Below are 17,123 nucleotides of genomic sequence, written 5' to 3' on the forward strand. Positions count from 1 at the left end.
CTCTTCCAGCCTTCAATTTCCTCACCATACAATGTGTCCTGCCTACCTTCCTAATAAGACAAAGCATAAAAACAGATGCGTTCACAAAACAGCCCTCAGCAAAGTGAGTGAGGGGGGACTGCTGCTCTGGGAGGAGCCCCACCACTGGCTCAGAAGCAGCTGCCCATTTGTGGATGGGCTTGGGGTTGCAAGGAAGCCAGGCAGGGCACCTCTACCTGCCTTTCCTACCTTTCTCTTTCTCTTTCAATATCCCTGCCAGTCAGCGTCAGGAGTTAGTGGCCTCAGAGGCCTATGTGTATATTTGCTTCCAGAAGCATCTGAGCATCAAGAACAAGGAAAAGCAGAAGGAGGTGGAGGGAACTGGGCAACCAGACGTGAGCCAATGTATTCTCAGAAGGTTTTCGAGCAAAGACCTCATAGACCCTTCCTGGCACACGAGTTCAGATCTCTGGGAACAATTAAAGCCGAGAAGGGTTTTAAATGGAAGTCTGACAGGGAGAACCTTGAGTCCCAAAATGAAACACACATGCACACACACATGCAAGGATTAGAAAGGAGAATGGAATGCAAATTAGGTGAGGAGGTGACAGGGCCAAAGGAGAAAGAAGGTAGGCGAAGGTCACAGAATATGCAGAACAGTGAAGCTCCCTTCATTGTGTCCCCGGGGCTTATACTATTTATTCTTCCTAAGGACCAATAATAGGAAGGGAAAGGAAAAAAAAACTGCATGTATTATTGTTCTGAAGTTAGGTGCAACTCCGAAAGATAAATTAAGATAGAGTGCTCACAAAAATGGTGACTTAATTTGGGTCCCTTGATACAAAATAAAGAATTCTGTAGCAATTCAGGGACCTTCCCACTTATTTATAAAATCATAGTTTTGAATAGAAGCTGACTGTCTTCCTTCCAACAAATTTCTTCTACAGTCTAACAAGCCTACGGACTGCTTATCCACTTTGGAACACAATTAGTATTCCATCCACTTTCACTCTGCTTACAAACGTGAGTGCATGCGTGCGTGCCCATGCAAACAAGTGTGCACATACATACACAGCATGTTTCTTGAAAGGCCTTGCAACCAGAAAAAAGAAATGGCCACTGAAACAGCCCTAAAATGAAGTATTTCTTGGAAAAAGCTTTTGATTTGGGAAATACTCAAGCATTGTTGACATCCTCTAAAATCCTCAGCTTAGCACGACTAAATTTATTTTTGGTTTTGCCATCAAAGGCTACATATGAGCAGCAGAGAGCAGTGGCTTCTGCCAAAGCCTGTCCTGGAATTCAGGGTGTGCGATTTGTTACTTACCTGCTTATTGTCTGTTTCCTTTCCTCCACCCTAAGCTCTACGAAAGGGTCTCTTTTGCTCACCACTGTATACCTAGCACATAGCAAAATATCTTGCACATAGTAGGCACTCAACAATGGACTCGTGTTTAATTTATTTTTGGAGACATCACAGAACTCAAAAGAATATCTGGTACAGATTAAGCAATCAGTGAATGTTTGTTGAATGAATATATTCAGTGCTGAGCAACCAACAGGCCAACTATTATTGCAGAAACTTGGATCCCAGATTGTATCCCTCTGTTGAGCTATTTATTTTTTTTTAAAGATTTTATTTATTTATTTATTTATTTATTTATTTGAGAAAGAGAAAGAGAGAGAAAGCAGGGGGAAGAGCTGAGTGAGACGGACAAGCAGACACTGTGCTGAGTGTGGGACCTGACACGGGGCTCGATCTCAGGACCCCAAGATCATGACCTAAACTGAAATCAAGAGTCGGATGCTCAACAAACTGAGCCACCCAGGTGCCCCTCTGTTGAGCTATTTAGAGAAAGAGTTCAGGACGATTGGGTCCAAAGACTTGACCAATGAGCTCATCAACATCTCCAGAGTCACTTCCCTTTTTTGTATTGTGTATTTCATGCTTGCTGTCCTCAGGGTCTCCTGGATGAGCAAATTCATGCACTTTCTCCCTGGCTTTGATTCTTAGGGGTCTGGTTGCCTTTACCTTTCTGTGGCCATCTATGTGGATGGGACACATGCCAAAAAGGAAAAGAAGGTGGAGGACTGGCTTGTCTCTTTCAATGGGCGATGAGCCACTCCTCTGGGGACTCAAATTCGATTACTGTGCTGTCTAATCGAAACAAAAAAAATGTTATCTTTGAGGTAATTAAATGTGAAGCACTGAGAGAAATCTGTCAAGCACAGGCCCCATTCCTGTTTGTAAAGCAGCTCAACTATTGGAGACGCCATCCCACACTTCAATTACCCTTCAGAGCCCAAACAGTCATGTCCCTGAAAAACCAGGTGCATCCATTCTGCCCAACAGAGAGTATCTTCCAGCCACGCTCCACCTCTCTCCCTTGACCCTTTTCATCCCCTCTCTCTGTCTCTCCTCTGCTGATCTACAGCACCTCTTCAGTTCCTATCTGCAGACACACACTAGAAGACCATGTCCTGTCCCAGGGACCTGCCCTGCACAGTCCTCCTCCCACTTGGATGTCAGAACAGAAAGGAACGTGTCCTCCAAGATTCAAGGGGAGTGAGTGCAAATGACTCTGGGCTTCCCCATCCGGGGCCACTTCTTGAGAGCCGATGGGTGCAAGACAAAGGAACACATAATGAATGAAGAAATCAGGGATGACTTACCTCCTAAGAATCCCTCTGCTGTCCAAGTATTTGCCTATCACAGAGCCAGATCTCTGTTTCCAGTTCGCCTTGGAAGCAGCTGTGTTTGCCTTGGCTGCCTTATCTTTCTGTAGAAACACAAAATGCCCTCAGATCCACGCCTGCTGATTTGTCCCAATGTTTGAGCAGAAAGGGCTCCACTTTCCCAACTCAAAGGTCAGGCTCTAAACCAAATTCTGAAGTAAGCAATGTTCTGGTCTCCCTGTTAGCATTCTCTTACTCTTTCCTTTTGCTATTGTTTCTCATCAGGATCCCTCCATCTCCTGCCCAACAATCTAATAGAACAAATCAATACACAGTTTAGAGCTTGGGGTCCCCCTTGTTACCCTTCACAGCAGTACTAGCAATTTGCAAGATGACAAGAAGAGATTATGTGGAAGGCATAGGAAGGTATGAATGGGCAGAAAAGACTGTGCATCTTTAAATCACACTCATCTGTGTGGCTCCAACTCGTCTTTATTTCCAAAGCCCCAGAAATGAGAAAGGGACCAGCCCTGAGGATCGATTAGCCTGGTGCCCCGCGGCAAGTGGGGGCTTACAACCCTGCTACGGTGCTCCCCAGCAGATGTCTCCCAGGACGTGAGGGGGAGTTAGATCATAGGAGGAATCTCTCATTAACCAGCTATCCCCACGATTCCCAGTGATTCTTAATGAGAGAAGGAGGGGCTGCAGTGCTCCCAGGGCCCCTGAAGGTATGGCTATAATGATTCCAAATTAATCTTTAATTATTATTCAGCATGAACATGATTTTATCCCTCTTTCTTCTATTCCCCACTAAGGTTCTTAATTCCATTTCCTTTTCAAAGCAAAATGAGTTTGGCAGGTGAAGGGAAGTGAGGTCAAGGGATTAGGGTGACATTTGGTTGGAAATTTTAAAACAAATTCAGTGTTACTTCTAAAACAATTATAACCATTATCATCATCAAACAAACATGTGTAGGCTGAAGCCTTGCTCTGACAGTACATAGAGGTGGGTGGTAGAGAAATTTGCTGCCAGTCAGTGGCAGGAAAGAAATGGGGGTATAACAAGTTCTCCCCAGGGATTTTTAGTTGTGAACCACCTGCCGTATGCTGACCACATTCAGGCCACTGTCCAGCTCAGGGCCCAGAGCCTATGACCCTCCTCTTTGCAAGAGTTTTTCTCAAAAATCCCTATAATATGGAAAAAAGGATAGGATTTCCTCATGTGAGAGCTGGGGTCATGTTCGGGCAGGCTGATGACTTGCCCAAGGACACATGAGAAATGCACGATGTACTAGATCCTGATGATTAGGAAGTTGCATCGGTGAATCCTGTCCTCCTTTTCTGTCCCTTTGGAGCATCCAGTGGCTCCTATCTAAAGGGGAAGATGAGTGGGAGAACATGGCATCCTGGATTTTGTTTAATGTAGCTCAAAGTGAAGACCTGTAAATCCATATAGGATTCTGTGCTATTTGGGAGAGTATGTAAGTGTGGTGTTCAGGTACAGAGAAACAGGGGTCCCCGTAGGGTAAAAAATGTGTACTTAAAATCAACGATGTTAATAGTGAAATATACATTTTTAATTTGTTCTATGATGGTATAAAAATGCAAATTTTTCATCAAGAGATTAAACATGTCAATGAAGGGGGGAAAAAAAACCTGTGAGCATTTTGGTTAAAAGTGATCATGATATTTCAACTGTGCCATCTCCTGGATAGATCTACCATGTCCATGTTGAAGCGATCTGTGACCCTCTTAAATATTTTAGTCTCTTTATGCCAAGAGGCAAGTGTGTTACTTCATCGAAAATTCACACACTGCTACTCAGAAGGCCACCCTGCATTTTTATTATTAAAAAAAAAAAAAAATCCATGCCATTGTCTGCTCACACAGAAAGGATGAGCCAGACGTCAAGGACATTCTTGGGCTGGTCCCAGCACGGGCTCTGGCTGCCAGTGGACCCAAATCCGGTTGGGAAAAGGAGCATGGGGCAATTACCTGATAACGTATGTCCCGTTCATCCTGAAGATGCTTGTTCCTTTCCCTGCAAGTGGAAAAGGGGTATCTATTCAGACATGGTGTTTGCAGTGGATAGATCCAATAGTGACCGGTTTGCCAGGGAGATGCACGCAGAGAAAATCTTGATGTGGAAAGCCCAGGGAGTGTGTCTTTCCTTGGGGATTGTGACAGAGGCTAGTTTGTGTGTAAGTCGGCTGGAGGCTGGGGGACAGACAGATCCTTCAGGATCATGCACTTCAGGATCCTACCACTAGGGAGAGCCTCCCCTAGAGGGTGACCAGGAGTTCCCGCAGCACCTGTGAGCTTGCTATTGGGTGCGTGTGCTCTTTCTCTGACCCATTCATTTCATGCATGCGTGCAGTCACTCAACAAATGTCTCCCGAGCACCCACTCCATGCTCAGCACGGTTCTAGCTACCAAGGTTACAAACAATGAATAAAAGAAAGAGTTCCTGTCCCCAGGGAATTTTATTTTAGTGCAGGGGTCATTGCTATTGAGAAAGACGAAGCAGGCATATGGAAAAAAGAGTGTCAGAGGGTGCAGTGGTATCTCAGTAGGGCACTCAAGGAGGCGGCATCTGAGTGGAGACTTGCAGGAGAGGGGAGCTATGCTGATATTTGAGGGAAGAGCATCACAGGCAGAGGAGATGGCTAGGGCAAAGCCTGGAGTCAAGCTCTACAGGATGTGTGTGAGGAAGAGAAGGGAGGGCATCAGAGTGCTCGGAGGAGAACCATTAGAACATGAGGTCAGAGAAAGGTGGGGGGACACGTAGAGACCTGACCATTCGCGGTCTTGTGGGCCATTGTAGGAACTTGGGATTTTACTCCAAAAGAGATGTGAGGCCATGGAGGGTGGGGGAGTGGAAGCAAAGTGTCTTGATCTCACTCAAGTTTTATAAGGAGCCCTACAGTATAGATGCTGGGTTCCCAAGCACGTGTTCCTGAGTGTCCTGAAATTGTTTCCATTTGTCCCTTCCTTCTCCTGTCACATCCCAGCCATTGTCCCAATTCCCCCACTTCCTCCCCCCAATCTCCAACTCCACATTCCCGCTATCGCTCGCCCAAGCATTATCTCTTTACTTGACTCCTTTTTCCCACTGCTCTCTGTCACTACCTGGTGATTTCACTGTGGAGGAAAAATCGGCCACATCTGGGCTGTCAGCAGCTGCAGAATCTAAGCTTGTAAAGCATGCGACAGCACAGAAATGCTTCAGGCATGTGATTCTGCACAAATGCTGGTCTCTGAAGAGACCCATACGCAGAGAGCTGCCTTGTTATTCTCCTCTGCTCATTCGCTTGAATCTGTCCTTTTCTTCTAAGTACAAAAGAAAAAAGGAAAAAAAACCGCAAAAACTTGTCCTTGTACATCTTGTTCTCTTCCTTCCACTAAAGCTTCCTAAGAATCAAGACCTGCTCTCAAATGGATTAGAACGTGGCCATGTCCCATTCAGTTTGGAGCACTTTTCCATTTGGTAGCATCACAGATGCCAGACAGACACAGTAACCTCACCTGGCTTTCAAATAAAACAAAATAAAAACTGGGGCGCCTGGGTGGCGCAGTCGGTTGAGCATCTGACTCTTGATTTCGGCTCAGGTCATGATCTCAGGGTCCTGAGATCCAGCCCCGCGTCAGGCTCCATTGTCAACACGGAATCTGCTTGAGATTCTCTCTCTCTCTCTTCCTCTGCCCCTCCCCCTACTCGCTCTCTAAATAAATAAATAAATAAACAAATAAACAAAACAAGTCCGAGTGTCCCCGATTCAAGACCACTCACTGCACTTCATCACCATTCCCAAGAGGCGTTTGGCAGACAGAAGTAGCTTGGAAACCTCACAGGCAAAAGTGAAAACCCCATCTTTCCACACACAGGTTTTGTTTTGGGTTTGGTTCTGGCACATCCCAGACCAATGAGCTTTGAATTTACAGTGAGTTTTAGCGAGCTAAGGAAACTCTAAACTCCTTTGCTCTGTTTGTGCTCCTCTGTTAATTTCTCTATCAGCAACTGCCCTCCTTTCCTGAGTTTTGTTGAAGATGAAAGGGTACCAAATCTGCCATAGGGTAGCAGCTCAAGAAACTCAGTTCCCCTCCTACTGGAGCAAGTACGACACAAGGTGCTGCAAGAGATGCCACAAAGAATGAGGCAGACCCCACCTGCAGGGGTACAGACTGGAGAGGGATGTGAGCGTGTGTGTGAATGGGCCAAATGTGATACGCTGGGGATCAGGGGAATGAGAGCATTCTCTCGGTGTCTATGACCGACCACAATGGAGGCAGGGAAGACTCTCAGATTGGCCCATCCCACTCCAGGCACCCGGGATGTGCTCTCGGAACACACCCAGTGCTCACGCACCTCAGGAAATCCAACTGCTTCAGGAGCCCCGACTTCTCGCGCTGCAGACTCTCCGTCACGCGGTACACTTCCCTGAGGAGGAAGCAAACACAGCACTTCTGAGCTTCCATTCTGGGGATGCAAGCTACCACAGTGTGAGGGGCTGTGCTGAAGTTGGATGCCCAGGACCCTCCCACTGAAACCCAGCCGGCAGTACCCCACCCTGGGGACACGGGGGGTTAGAGGAATATGACTCCCTTGGAGAACACCTGCTATTGGCAGGTGGTTTCAGCCATGATCTCACTTATCAGTACAGATGCCCTATTTGGAAGGTAAAATTACCCCATTTCATAGACACAGACAAAGTGTCAGTAACTCTCCCCATGTCACACAGACAATCCATGACTGAGCAGGGTTCTAATCTAGATTAGGACCTCCTACTACCAAACCGATGAACAGGGCTCCCTGCCCAGGCTCCAGGTGGTCCTGCCCTGCCCAGAATTCAGAGAATTAGAACCAACATTCTTCCTCAGCCCCATCTTAGAGGGTGAGAGCAGAACTTGTATTTTTTTCCCCCTGACACTGGTTGTGTTTGTTTCCAGGAGCTCCAGAAGAATCATTCCTCCTTCCCCATTTTCCCCTATAAGTCTCCAATCTGTTCATAGATCTCTGAAATTTCCACTGTTGGCCATTCATTTCTTTAATTTAGGATTTCTTTTCCTTTTTTTTTTTTCAAAGATTTTATTTATTTATTGGACAGAGAGAGACACAGCGAGAGAGGAAACACAAGCTGGGGGAGTGGGAGAGGAAGAAGCAGGCTTCCCGCCGAGCAGGGAGCCCAATGCGGAGCTCAATCCCAGGACACTGGGATCATGACCTGAGCCGAAGGCAGACGCTTAATGACTGAGCCACTCAGGCGCCCCTGATTTAGGATTTCTTATCTCTAGCCAGCAAGCAGAGATTAAATGTGTCAATTACAATCAGACGCTTATATCAGTGTGAATGTGTCAATCATGTCAGGAGTTTTGAGGAAGGGGAGGGAGAAGCTTAGAGGTAGCTGGGGTGTCTGGAGAGCAACTCAGAGGGTGAGGCAGGGGCCGTGTCTGTTTTGGTCCTGTATGTTTGCATCTCTACAGAGCCCAGTATCCAGCATGAAAGCTTAACAAATAGCAGTAAGAAACAAAAGGAGAGTGGGGGAGGGAAGAAGGAAGGCAGGGATGGAGGAAGGAAGAGAGGAAGGAAGGGGTGAGTCGGGGAGGTATTCAATACCACTCAGGGAAGAAAGAAAAAAAGGAAAGCCGAACTGGGTGACATTGGAAAATAAGCCTTGCTGAACTTCACAATTTTGCCTCCATCCTTCCTCTGTGCTCTGCACCGGTTTAGAAATGTTTGAATCACTCCTAAGCTTACTGCAAAAGGTCTATAGTTCCAGATTTCCAAACCATGGCAGGGCTTCTAGTGTAAGGAGCATCTTCCAGCCTCACAAATGTGTGCATTTCCACAGACTGTCTGGGCTCCCCGGATTGTGCCCACACCGGGCTGGGCAAGGACAGTCACACACACACACACACACACACACACACACACACACACACACACCCGCCGCTGCCCCCTCAATGTCATTACTGAGCTGGTAAAAACAGCACCTGCTTGCTCCATCCATCCAGACTTGGGCCAAACTCACCATAATCAGATTCCTTAAAAGGTATCGGTGTGTTTTTTTTTCCCCCCTTATAGAATAATTATAAAGTCATTTACAACAATAACAGATTGAATCAAATTCTAAGTTCACCTCAGACAATCCTAATTAAGCAACAAAACTTCTCTAGCTCCTGCAGTGCTGCAAATTCCCAACATTTTATTACCAATTATATTTAATTTCAACTTGGGAAAACAATGTATTTTCCATTACCCAAACCGGGCCCCCAAGTCCCTGTGCAGGATTCTGCTGTGATGGGCCCTCGGGAGCACGGCTGTCTGTGTGCTGCCACCGAGCCCCGGTCACCAGGGTGGCTTTGTGTTTCCTCCGGCCCATCCCTGGGTTCTCATTCTCAGCCAGGAGCAGACAGTTTTGCCCCTGCTAAGGACAATCACTCCTTGGAAATCGGAGGTCTGTGTTCTCACAGAGTGCTTGATTTAGGAGCCAGTTCCTAAAAGGCAAGGCAGTCCGGTCTCTGCCCTGTTTACATGGTACCAGTTGACTGCTGAAGCCACACAAACACACCCGTATGTACACACATATGTTACATATCGACGCGAATATAGGTCTACCTATTTGTCTAGTAAACATACATCTGTTTAGATCCATACACATATTCCGGCTTTTTGTGTGTTAACAAAAAGAAGGGCATTCCTGAAAAACCAAATGACACTTGGACATTTGACCAAAGGACCTTCAAAGTCCTTCTAACGAGACGTCGTAAAGGTTTATACTGGGTAATCTGCGGACTGAAAGGGAAAGAACTTGGCATTTTTCATAGGAGTGACTGGTGAGAGGTTTATGGTTGTCTTTAGAGAACGGCTGTTGGCTTTGTTTTCTGGAGAGGGATGAGTCAGGGAGCATCTCCAAAATATACCGTCAAGTGAAAAACGCAGGCTAATGCAGAACAGTGTGCTGCCACTTTATAAATGAGAAGTGTGTGTGTGCGTGCACGTGCACGTGCTGGTAGATACATAGAACACTCTGGAAGGATCCACAAGAAACAGGACTGGTGGCCTGGCGATCGCAGGCCCGGAGTCACGAGTGGGGCACGGGGCACGCAGGCCTCTTTTTGAGTATATATCCTTTTGTGCCTTTGGGATTCTGTGCCTTGTCATAAACTCCCTACCCTAAACAAAAATTCATTAACCAAATAAACAGAGAGGTACAGCTTTTCAGCTGAACTTTCATCTTTATATTATCTCTCCTGCTGGATTGTGCCTTCTTTATCTTATTTTAAAATCAAGTACTCCTTCCTTGAGCAACTTCAGAGAAGAGAAAAATTAATTTTGCCCGTTCAGAATTCTAGCTGATGAATGACTCAGTCTTTTTATCCCCTATTCCTATTCCATCCTCTCCCTTCCCAGCTGCTCTGGTGCAACATCAGGCAGCAAGACGTTGTGCGGGGGGAGCGCATGCTATTGGGACGACTAGGCTCTGTCCCCGTTTTCTGGCACTAACTAGCTGTGTGGCTTGGGGGCGGTCACGGCACTTCATTGAGCCTCAGTTTCTTTGTTCATAAAATGAAGAGGTGGATTAGAGCACTCGGGGTCTGTCTGTACTGTTGCTCTGGGATTCTGCTCTACAGAGAACAAGCTAAGGCTCTCCCTGCCCTTGTCTCCTGACCTCCCTGGACAGGACCCTCGCTCCTGGGCTCCCAGCATGCTTTCTCACTGCAGCATTGTGCGCTTTCTGAAAGCAAGTCACGGAGGTTCGGAAATCATTTCTCTCTCCCTCCTAACCCTCTTTTTCAATTCCCAGCCTCCAGAGATTGTGTCTCTGGCTTGGTTAATTAAGATAAGACTTCAGAAAGATTTTAATCCTCATGCTGTGATTTGATACCCCAGCACTGGGTGCTTATTTCCATTTGCTGTCCTAATGCTGTGCCTTCAGATGTTTGTTGTTTTAGCACTTGATTGAATTTTAAGAGCCTGAATCCTTAATTCTGTTTGTAAAGTTAAATGCCTGCACCTTGTTGGCCTGCTCTCAGTGAGGAGGAACTGATTTTGCTCGTTTACAATGAAATACACAGTCCTGCCACTGGTCATCTGAGAATCGGAGGGAAGGGTTTTGTTTTGTTTTAAGTCAGTTACTCGACAATACATTTTTTGTTTGTTTGTTTTAAACTAGAGAAGTCTTACCAGGGTAAAACTCCACATGCAAACACATTTCCTCCCTTTCGACCCAGGCAATCAGTCCCAAGCCGCAGAGCACACCCAGAACAATGGGATTTGGGCCAATGGACCCAAATGTTGCCAGCAGTCTGACAGAGGGAGGGCTTTCACTTTTGAACAAGGGGAAGGTTAGCGTTATGTAAAACTCAGCACTGCTAAGCAACACTGTCCTCTGAAATCAGACTCTCTGTAACATCTGGCACAGGGCCAGGCCCACGTGACCTTCTGCAGAATGAATGAAGGGAACGAATGAGAGCCTGAGCGAATAATGAGTGAGTGATGGCCAGTCCTACTCCTGAGTCAATATTTTCTGGCCGGCTCATTATGCACTGTGGGGAGTCAGCCAGATGCGTCTAGCCCTGAACATCGTGTGACAGTTACTTAAGACCCCTTGACCCTGGGCTTCCTCATCCACAGAGTGGATACTCACAGTACCTGCCACAGCAGGATGCTATCAAGTTCTTATGGAATAATGTCAAATTATTGACATGGGGTGATACACGGAATGCACAACACAGTAAAACCAACGCAGAGTAGTTTTCAATAAATGTTTGACAAGTGACTAAGTAAATGAATGTGTGGGTAAATGCGTGAACAAATAAACAAGGGAGATCCCCGTCCCTGGGCACGCCAAGGAGTGCATTTGTTCTCAGAAGCTAATGCTCCCAAGACAAGATAAATGGCTGGTCCCGCAGCAACTCCTCAGGCTCAGCATGCAGACCCAGCCCTTGATCCTTCCTCACACATGCCTCTCCCTAGCAGGCCAAGCTGGCTGGTTGCACGCCCAATGCAGCTCAGTGGCGAACCGGGCCCTGAGAGATGTGGGGCTCCCCACACTGGGCCCACACAGAGAAGAGAGTGGGCAGACTGGAGCAAAGATTCCAGAGCACTGTCACACACTCCATCAGATTCTATGTTGACCTCAGAAGCCTACCTGCTTCTTGTCCTGGGTCTTCCTAGTCTCTCAACTATGACAGTCACCTCTCTCTCTCTCTCTCTCTCAAATAACTAAATCTTTAAAACAAATTTAAAAACTAAAAATAAAATTAAAAGGGGCAGCTGGGTAGCTCAGTCAGTTAAGCAACCAACTATTGGTTTCTGCTCAGGTCATGATCTCAGGGTCCTGAGATGGAGTCCTGCATCAGGCTCCGTGCTCAGCAGGGAGTCTGCTTCTCCCCCTCCTTCTCTCTCTGCCCCTCCCCCCACTCTCATGTGTTCCCTCTCTCTCTCTCAAATAAATAAATAAATCTCCTAAAAAATAAAACAAACCATGACAGTCACGGGTGCTGCTGCTCACTCAGCCTTTTCTCAATGACTGCCTTACATTTATTGGTTGGATAACACGTCTTTCTCATCACATAGTAAATTTTCCCAGAACAGGGTTGTAGATGTCCTATAAATCCTAGATTATGCTTGCCATAGTCTGCTTAATGGCCTCCGGATCCCAGAAGAGATTTTCAGGGAGCAAGGAACCCCCAAGCCCCACGTGACAGGCAAGGTGACAGGGTCTCCAGGAGAGGAGATGGCACGCTCACAGCAGGGGTGGAGCCCGCGAAGGCCAGACTCACATCTCCTTGTCCTGGTGGAGTTGGTGGGCCTCTTGCTGGAGGCTTTCCAGCTGCTGCTGGGCATCCTGCAGCTCCCGGGAGGTCCGCGCCAGCTCCTGGGCCAGCTCCTGGTTTGTGACTTTCAGCTTGGTGTTCTCAGCCTTGGTTTCATGCTCATCATTTTGTAGCATGGCGCACTGGCCTTCCAGCTGGAAAGGAAAGTGGGGGAGCTGAAGGGAATGATAAGCAGCTACCATCCAATCTGGCCTGCCCCCCCCCCCACTTTCTGCATCTGTGGGCCATCTCGGCCAGCCATCCCTGCCCCGGAGCCTCAACAGGCTTTGTCCTGTGCCTTAATTCACACCGATGCACTTTTGGAGGCAGGGGGTATGTTTCAGAGCACATCTCATCTCTCCCCTGCCTCCAAGGGCTCCTGAACAGTCCAGAGGGAGAAGCACCATTCACAAAGACCGCTAGGAAAGGAGGTCACCAATCCATCCGTGTTGCCCATCCCAGTGATGATAATGCTGATCATTATCATCTCACCTGTGGTCTTGAGAGCTAACTTCAACCCCTCTTGTCCTTTCAGCCAACTGTCTCCCTCAGCCCCGATGAACATGGAAGGCAGCTAAGTGGCGTTCTCCATAAAACCATCCTTCCCAGTTCTGAATGCTGACAGTAAGTCTATTTATCCCCTTTTCTTCTCTCAGCTAACCAAGGCCAATTCCTTTAATCTAGAGAAACTTTGTATGGTGGCCAGAAACCCTGGAAATTCTTAGGAAACAGCTAAAACAGGTCAAACCAAACATATACCTTGTTTCATGTCCCTAAAGCAACTAAAAAAAAAAAAAAACACAAAACCCCCTGCATTTGTATAAGTGCAGATTTTCTTGGCTGGTGCTTCTGCTTTGCAGAGCTTCCAACCCTCTCACCAGGGGAGGAATCAAACCAAGGAAAATATAATAAATTGAGTTTAATGAATGTGGCCAGTAAGGGGAGGAGGAAGCTGCAAGAAGGAATTTTGTGTGATTCTCAAGAGGCTCCTGTGTAATCAGGCAAGCATGCAGTAATTAAACCGAGTGGCAATCATTCATTTCAGGGATAAGTCTAATTGGTAACAACTTAATGCCGAACAGTGACGAGGAGAAAGAGCAGGAGAAGCTTGGGCTGTGGCCAGGGCAGGGGAAGGCAGCTGAAGTTGAAATGATCTTGCTTGCAGAAGGAAGAAATCCAAATCCACAGGTCGGGCAGCAGCTGGAGTGGGACAGTCTCTAGCTTTCAGCATGGGGCAGCTTCAAGCATATTCTAATGTGTTGCTAAAAATAGCCCTCTCTATTCAAACGGAAGCAATGTGTCTGGGTCTGTGCAGGGCTGGATTCCTTCCAGCGCCAGACAAAACAAAATGGGGGAGGCCAAGTGGCACCATGGCCTTTCTCCCCCACGAGCCCTCGCTTTGGAGAGGAGGCTGTGAGTGTGAAGTTTGCCCAGGTAATCAGTCTTCCTGGGGTCATTAGCCAGCCCTACACAGTGCACCACCCAGACTGCCTCTTGGGGCTCAGGTGCGTGGCAGGCACATTTGGTGTCTGCCTACCTCCTGGGGGGTGATGGGAACAGCCATCAAAGAAAGGCTGATGGACCTTTTCTGGGCACATAGGAAGACAAGGGATGGACAAATCGATCTTTAAAGAGCCTCTTCCTACTGGAGGTATCCGTGGCCATCCTGGCAGGAAGACATCACTGTCTGCAGCGTCCCCCAAAGCCTCAGCGACTATGTCCCCTGTATCTCAGCATCCCCCTCTTTTCTGACACAGGATGCAGGAAACGAGTGGACATGTTGGCATTCTGGTGGCTCCTGGGCATAATTAGAGGACGATGTCTTCAGATGCCTCGAGGGAGAACTCTTGGCAACTTGCCCAAATGTAACACCTGGCACTGGAGAGGTGAAGGCTTTATCCTGGAGTCACCTGTGATTTCAAATGCTATCTTTTGTACAGCTCAATGCTTCTTCTGGGATTAAAAACAGACAAACAAATAAACAAACCCAAGTCGTCCAGTGAATAGTGGGGAAAGTGGGCAAAAGCCAGCGGAGGATGGAGGGAGGAGCCGGGGGCTCGGAGGCCATGACCAAAGCATACCCGCTTCTGCTTCTGGATGAGCTGCTCCAGCTCCTGGTTCTTCGACAACAGTTTCTGCTCCAGCTCCTGGCTGTGGGCCTGAAACCTCTCCGTGTCCTGCCAGGCAGGAAAGAAGGGGAGGTGAGGCCCAAGTGCCCCTGGGATGCAGACTTTTTCCCCCCACCTCGTATCTGCTCAACAGCAGGGCCCAGCCATCCTTTTGGACCTCGGGGCCCTTCCTACAACATTCCAGGGCTGCGGTGCCCTGCCTGCCCAGCGGTGAGGCCCAGCGAGACGGAGAGACGGCAAGTGCTCCGCAAGGCATGACACCAGCTCCCACCAAGTGTGACCACCACCAATGACAGTGCGCTGCCCCCCTCCCCCCGAAGGAGGCAGCCTCAGTTAGTGGTGCAGTCCTGAACACGGAGAACAGAACAGCGGCCTGAGTTTGAATCCCGGGCCCCCATCTCCCCACCTGTAAATGGGGGGTGGGGTGGAATATCCTTCTAACATGCATATTCTGTTCCACGTTGGGTACTAGCATTCGATCCCTTAGCACAGGGCATCGTTTTTTCCCCTTGAGGGTCTACGTCCTCGCCATTTCCCACCGTGATTGAGGTGTCCCAGCCCTGCTCTTTGTGAAGTCTCTGCCCCTGTGCTCGACAGCACCCCCTTCCTGCCCTACAACTGGGCTTCCCTGCTCCAGAAGCTGACGACGTAGTGTGAAGGGGTTTGGGGTGGGGTAAAGAGAGAACTGTGTGGCTTGTCGGGACGGCTGACCCTCTCTCGGAGCCTGGTCTGGTGTAAAGGCCCTCAGCTGGGCATCAGGAGACTGGGGTTCCAGCCCTGGCTTACTTCATTCGCCTGTCATTATTCCTTTGTTCACATGATAGAAACAAAAATATGCAGGCACATGCAGCTCTCCACTCTGCTGAAGGCAGAAAGGAGGTGCAAAATGTGCAGGAAGAGAAGAAACCATTACCCAAGCCCCTGGGGGGGTGGGGGGGCAGCTGTGGGATGCCGCACGCTCTGGGGACTACGAGGTTGGGCATGACGGCGCCCCCAGGGGAGCGGGGGGGCACAAAACCACTCTCAGGTACAGGTCTTTGGACACCTCCGTTCAAAGGCTCAGGATTAGCCTGGGCTCATCATCATCAGCCACTACCCGGCTCCTCAGGCAGGGAAAGGGAGCTCGGGGAGAGCCTGCGATGGTCCTCCTGTCAACCACACGCAATGGCAGAGGCAGGGCTGGGCCAGGCAGCGCCTGTTCGCAACTCCTTTACCAGGGACCCCGCTTCACTCAGCCTGGGGCATCACTCACAGAGTGGGCGCCCTGCGAACAGTGCCGGGGCGAGGGGGGAGGGGGCGGCTCCAGAATTCTAGCGCAGATGCTGCCATCCCCACAGTGGCCTTGCGGAGGGTCTTACTGAGCCCCCCGCACCGGCACAGAGCCTTGAGGGCGCCTCTTATCCCGGAGCTGGAGCCAGAGCGTGCAAGCGATTAAGCATTTCCCTCACGGTCAAACAAACTGGTCCGTGTAGCGCCAGGAGCCAAGCCCCGGCCAGAAGGGCCAGCCCTTCCCATGCTGTCCCAAACTGTAATGCCACTGTCCTCACTCTGGGACCAGGCAAAGGCCTGTGTCTGCAAAGCCCAGCACATCTCAACAGTTTCCATGTTTCCGCAAAAAGCGTACATCTAAGCACGGGGCCTGAAAGGCCTGGGGTACTAAGCAGGGGAAGGGGGAGCAGAGGGTGGGTGAAGGGGTACAGCAGCGTCGTCACATCACCTTAACATGATATGAATGTGTCCTTGAAGTTTTTCCTCCGACCTCCTCCCGTTCCCAGTTCCCATGCCTTGGCCCACCTTTCACTTCTAGAAGCATGCTTCCTTCTTTAGCTAGGACCTTTGACCTGTAGTCACAGCCTAGAAGCAGATCATCTGGGGTCAAGGGAGTGGCTTTCCCACTGCAAGGAGGAAAGCGGCCGCTGTTCTCAGAAACTATTTTAGGGTCCTCTGGGTGACAAGTGTTTGAGTTCTGTCGGCCTTATACTCACCCAACTACGCTGAAGGTCAGGGGACAGGCTGAATGTTTTAAAGCTCCAAAAAGAAAGAGTGGGGTAGAGTCTGGAAATATTGACAAGCCTTCAGAGGGATCTAGTTGGAGAACATGACTGGCTTTTTCTGGAAAGCATTCCAACCCCACCTCAATTTAAATGGCATCTATGATAATAAATAGAGCCTTGGTGTGGATAATCCAACCAGCATAAAATTAAAAATTGGTTCAAACCAACCTGCATTTAGGAGGAGGGATGGGGTTGTGATAATGGCCAGGTTCGGTTCTGAGAGGCAGGGGATGACGTGGTCTCTACGTTGTATCCCCAGAAGTCACATGTTGAAACTTAAGCCCCAAGGTGATGGCCCCGAGGAGGTGGGGCCTTTGGGAGGTGAGTGCGTCATGAGGGCAGAGCCCACAGGAGTGGGATTAGAGCCCTTATTAAAGGGCACTTGCCTGCGCCCTCCGCCCTGTGAGGACACAGCAAGAAGGCCACAGCCAAACCCAGGAAGTGGGCTCTCACCAGAACCTGACTC

General features: G+C 48.7%; 1 protein-coding gene across 6 annotated transcripts in view; it reads right to left on the minus strand.

Annotated features, from left to right (window-relative positions):
- Window positions 1-17,123, minus strand: part of CRACR2A (calcium release activated channel regulator 2A) — a 201,030-nt gene that overhangs the window by 34,772 nt on the left and 149,135 nt on the right. For all 6 annotated transcript variants that reach the window (XM_081821065.1, XM_081821059.1, XM_081821060.1 and 3 more), the window contains 5 exons: window positions 14,556-14,651; window positions 12,442-12,629; window positions 7,022-7,093; window positions 4,651-4,696; window positions 2,653-2,759 (listed from right to left, as the gene is read on the minus strand). In XM_081821065.1, coding sequence (XP_081677191.1) covers window positions 2,653-2,759; window positions 4,651-4,696; window positions 7,022-7,093; window positions 12,442-12,629; window positions 14,556-14,651 — 509 coding nt within the window. The remainder of the gene's footprint in view (window positions 1-2,652; window positions 2,760-4,650; window positions 4,697-7,021; window positions 7,094-12,441; window positions 12,630-14,555; window positions 14,652-17,123) is intronic.

The sequence above is a fragment of the Leptonychotes weddellii genome, chromosome 5 (assembly GCF_054177405.1).
Source record: "Leptonychotes weddellii isolate Sample4059 chromosome 5, ASM5417740v2, whole genome shotgun sequence".
NCBI classification, from domain to species: Eukaryota; Metazoa; Chordata; class Mammalia; order Carnivora; family Phocidae; genus Leptonychotes; species Leptonychotes weddellii.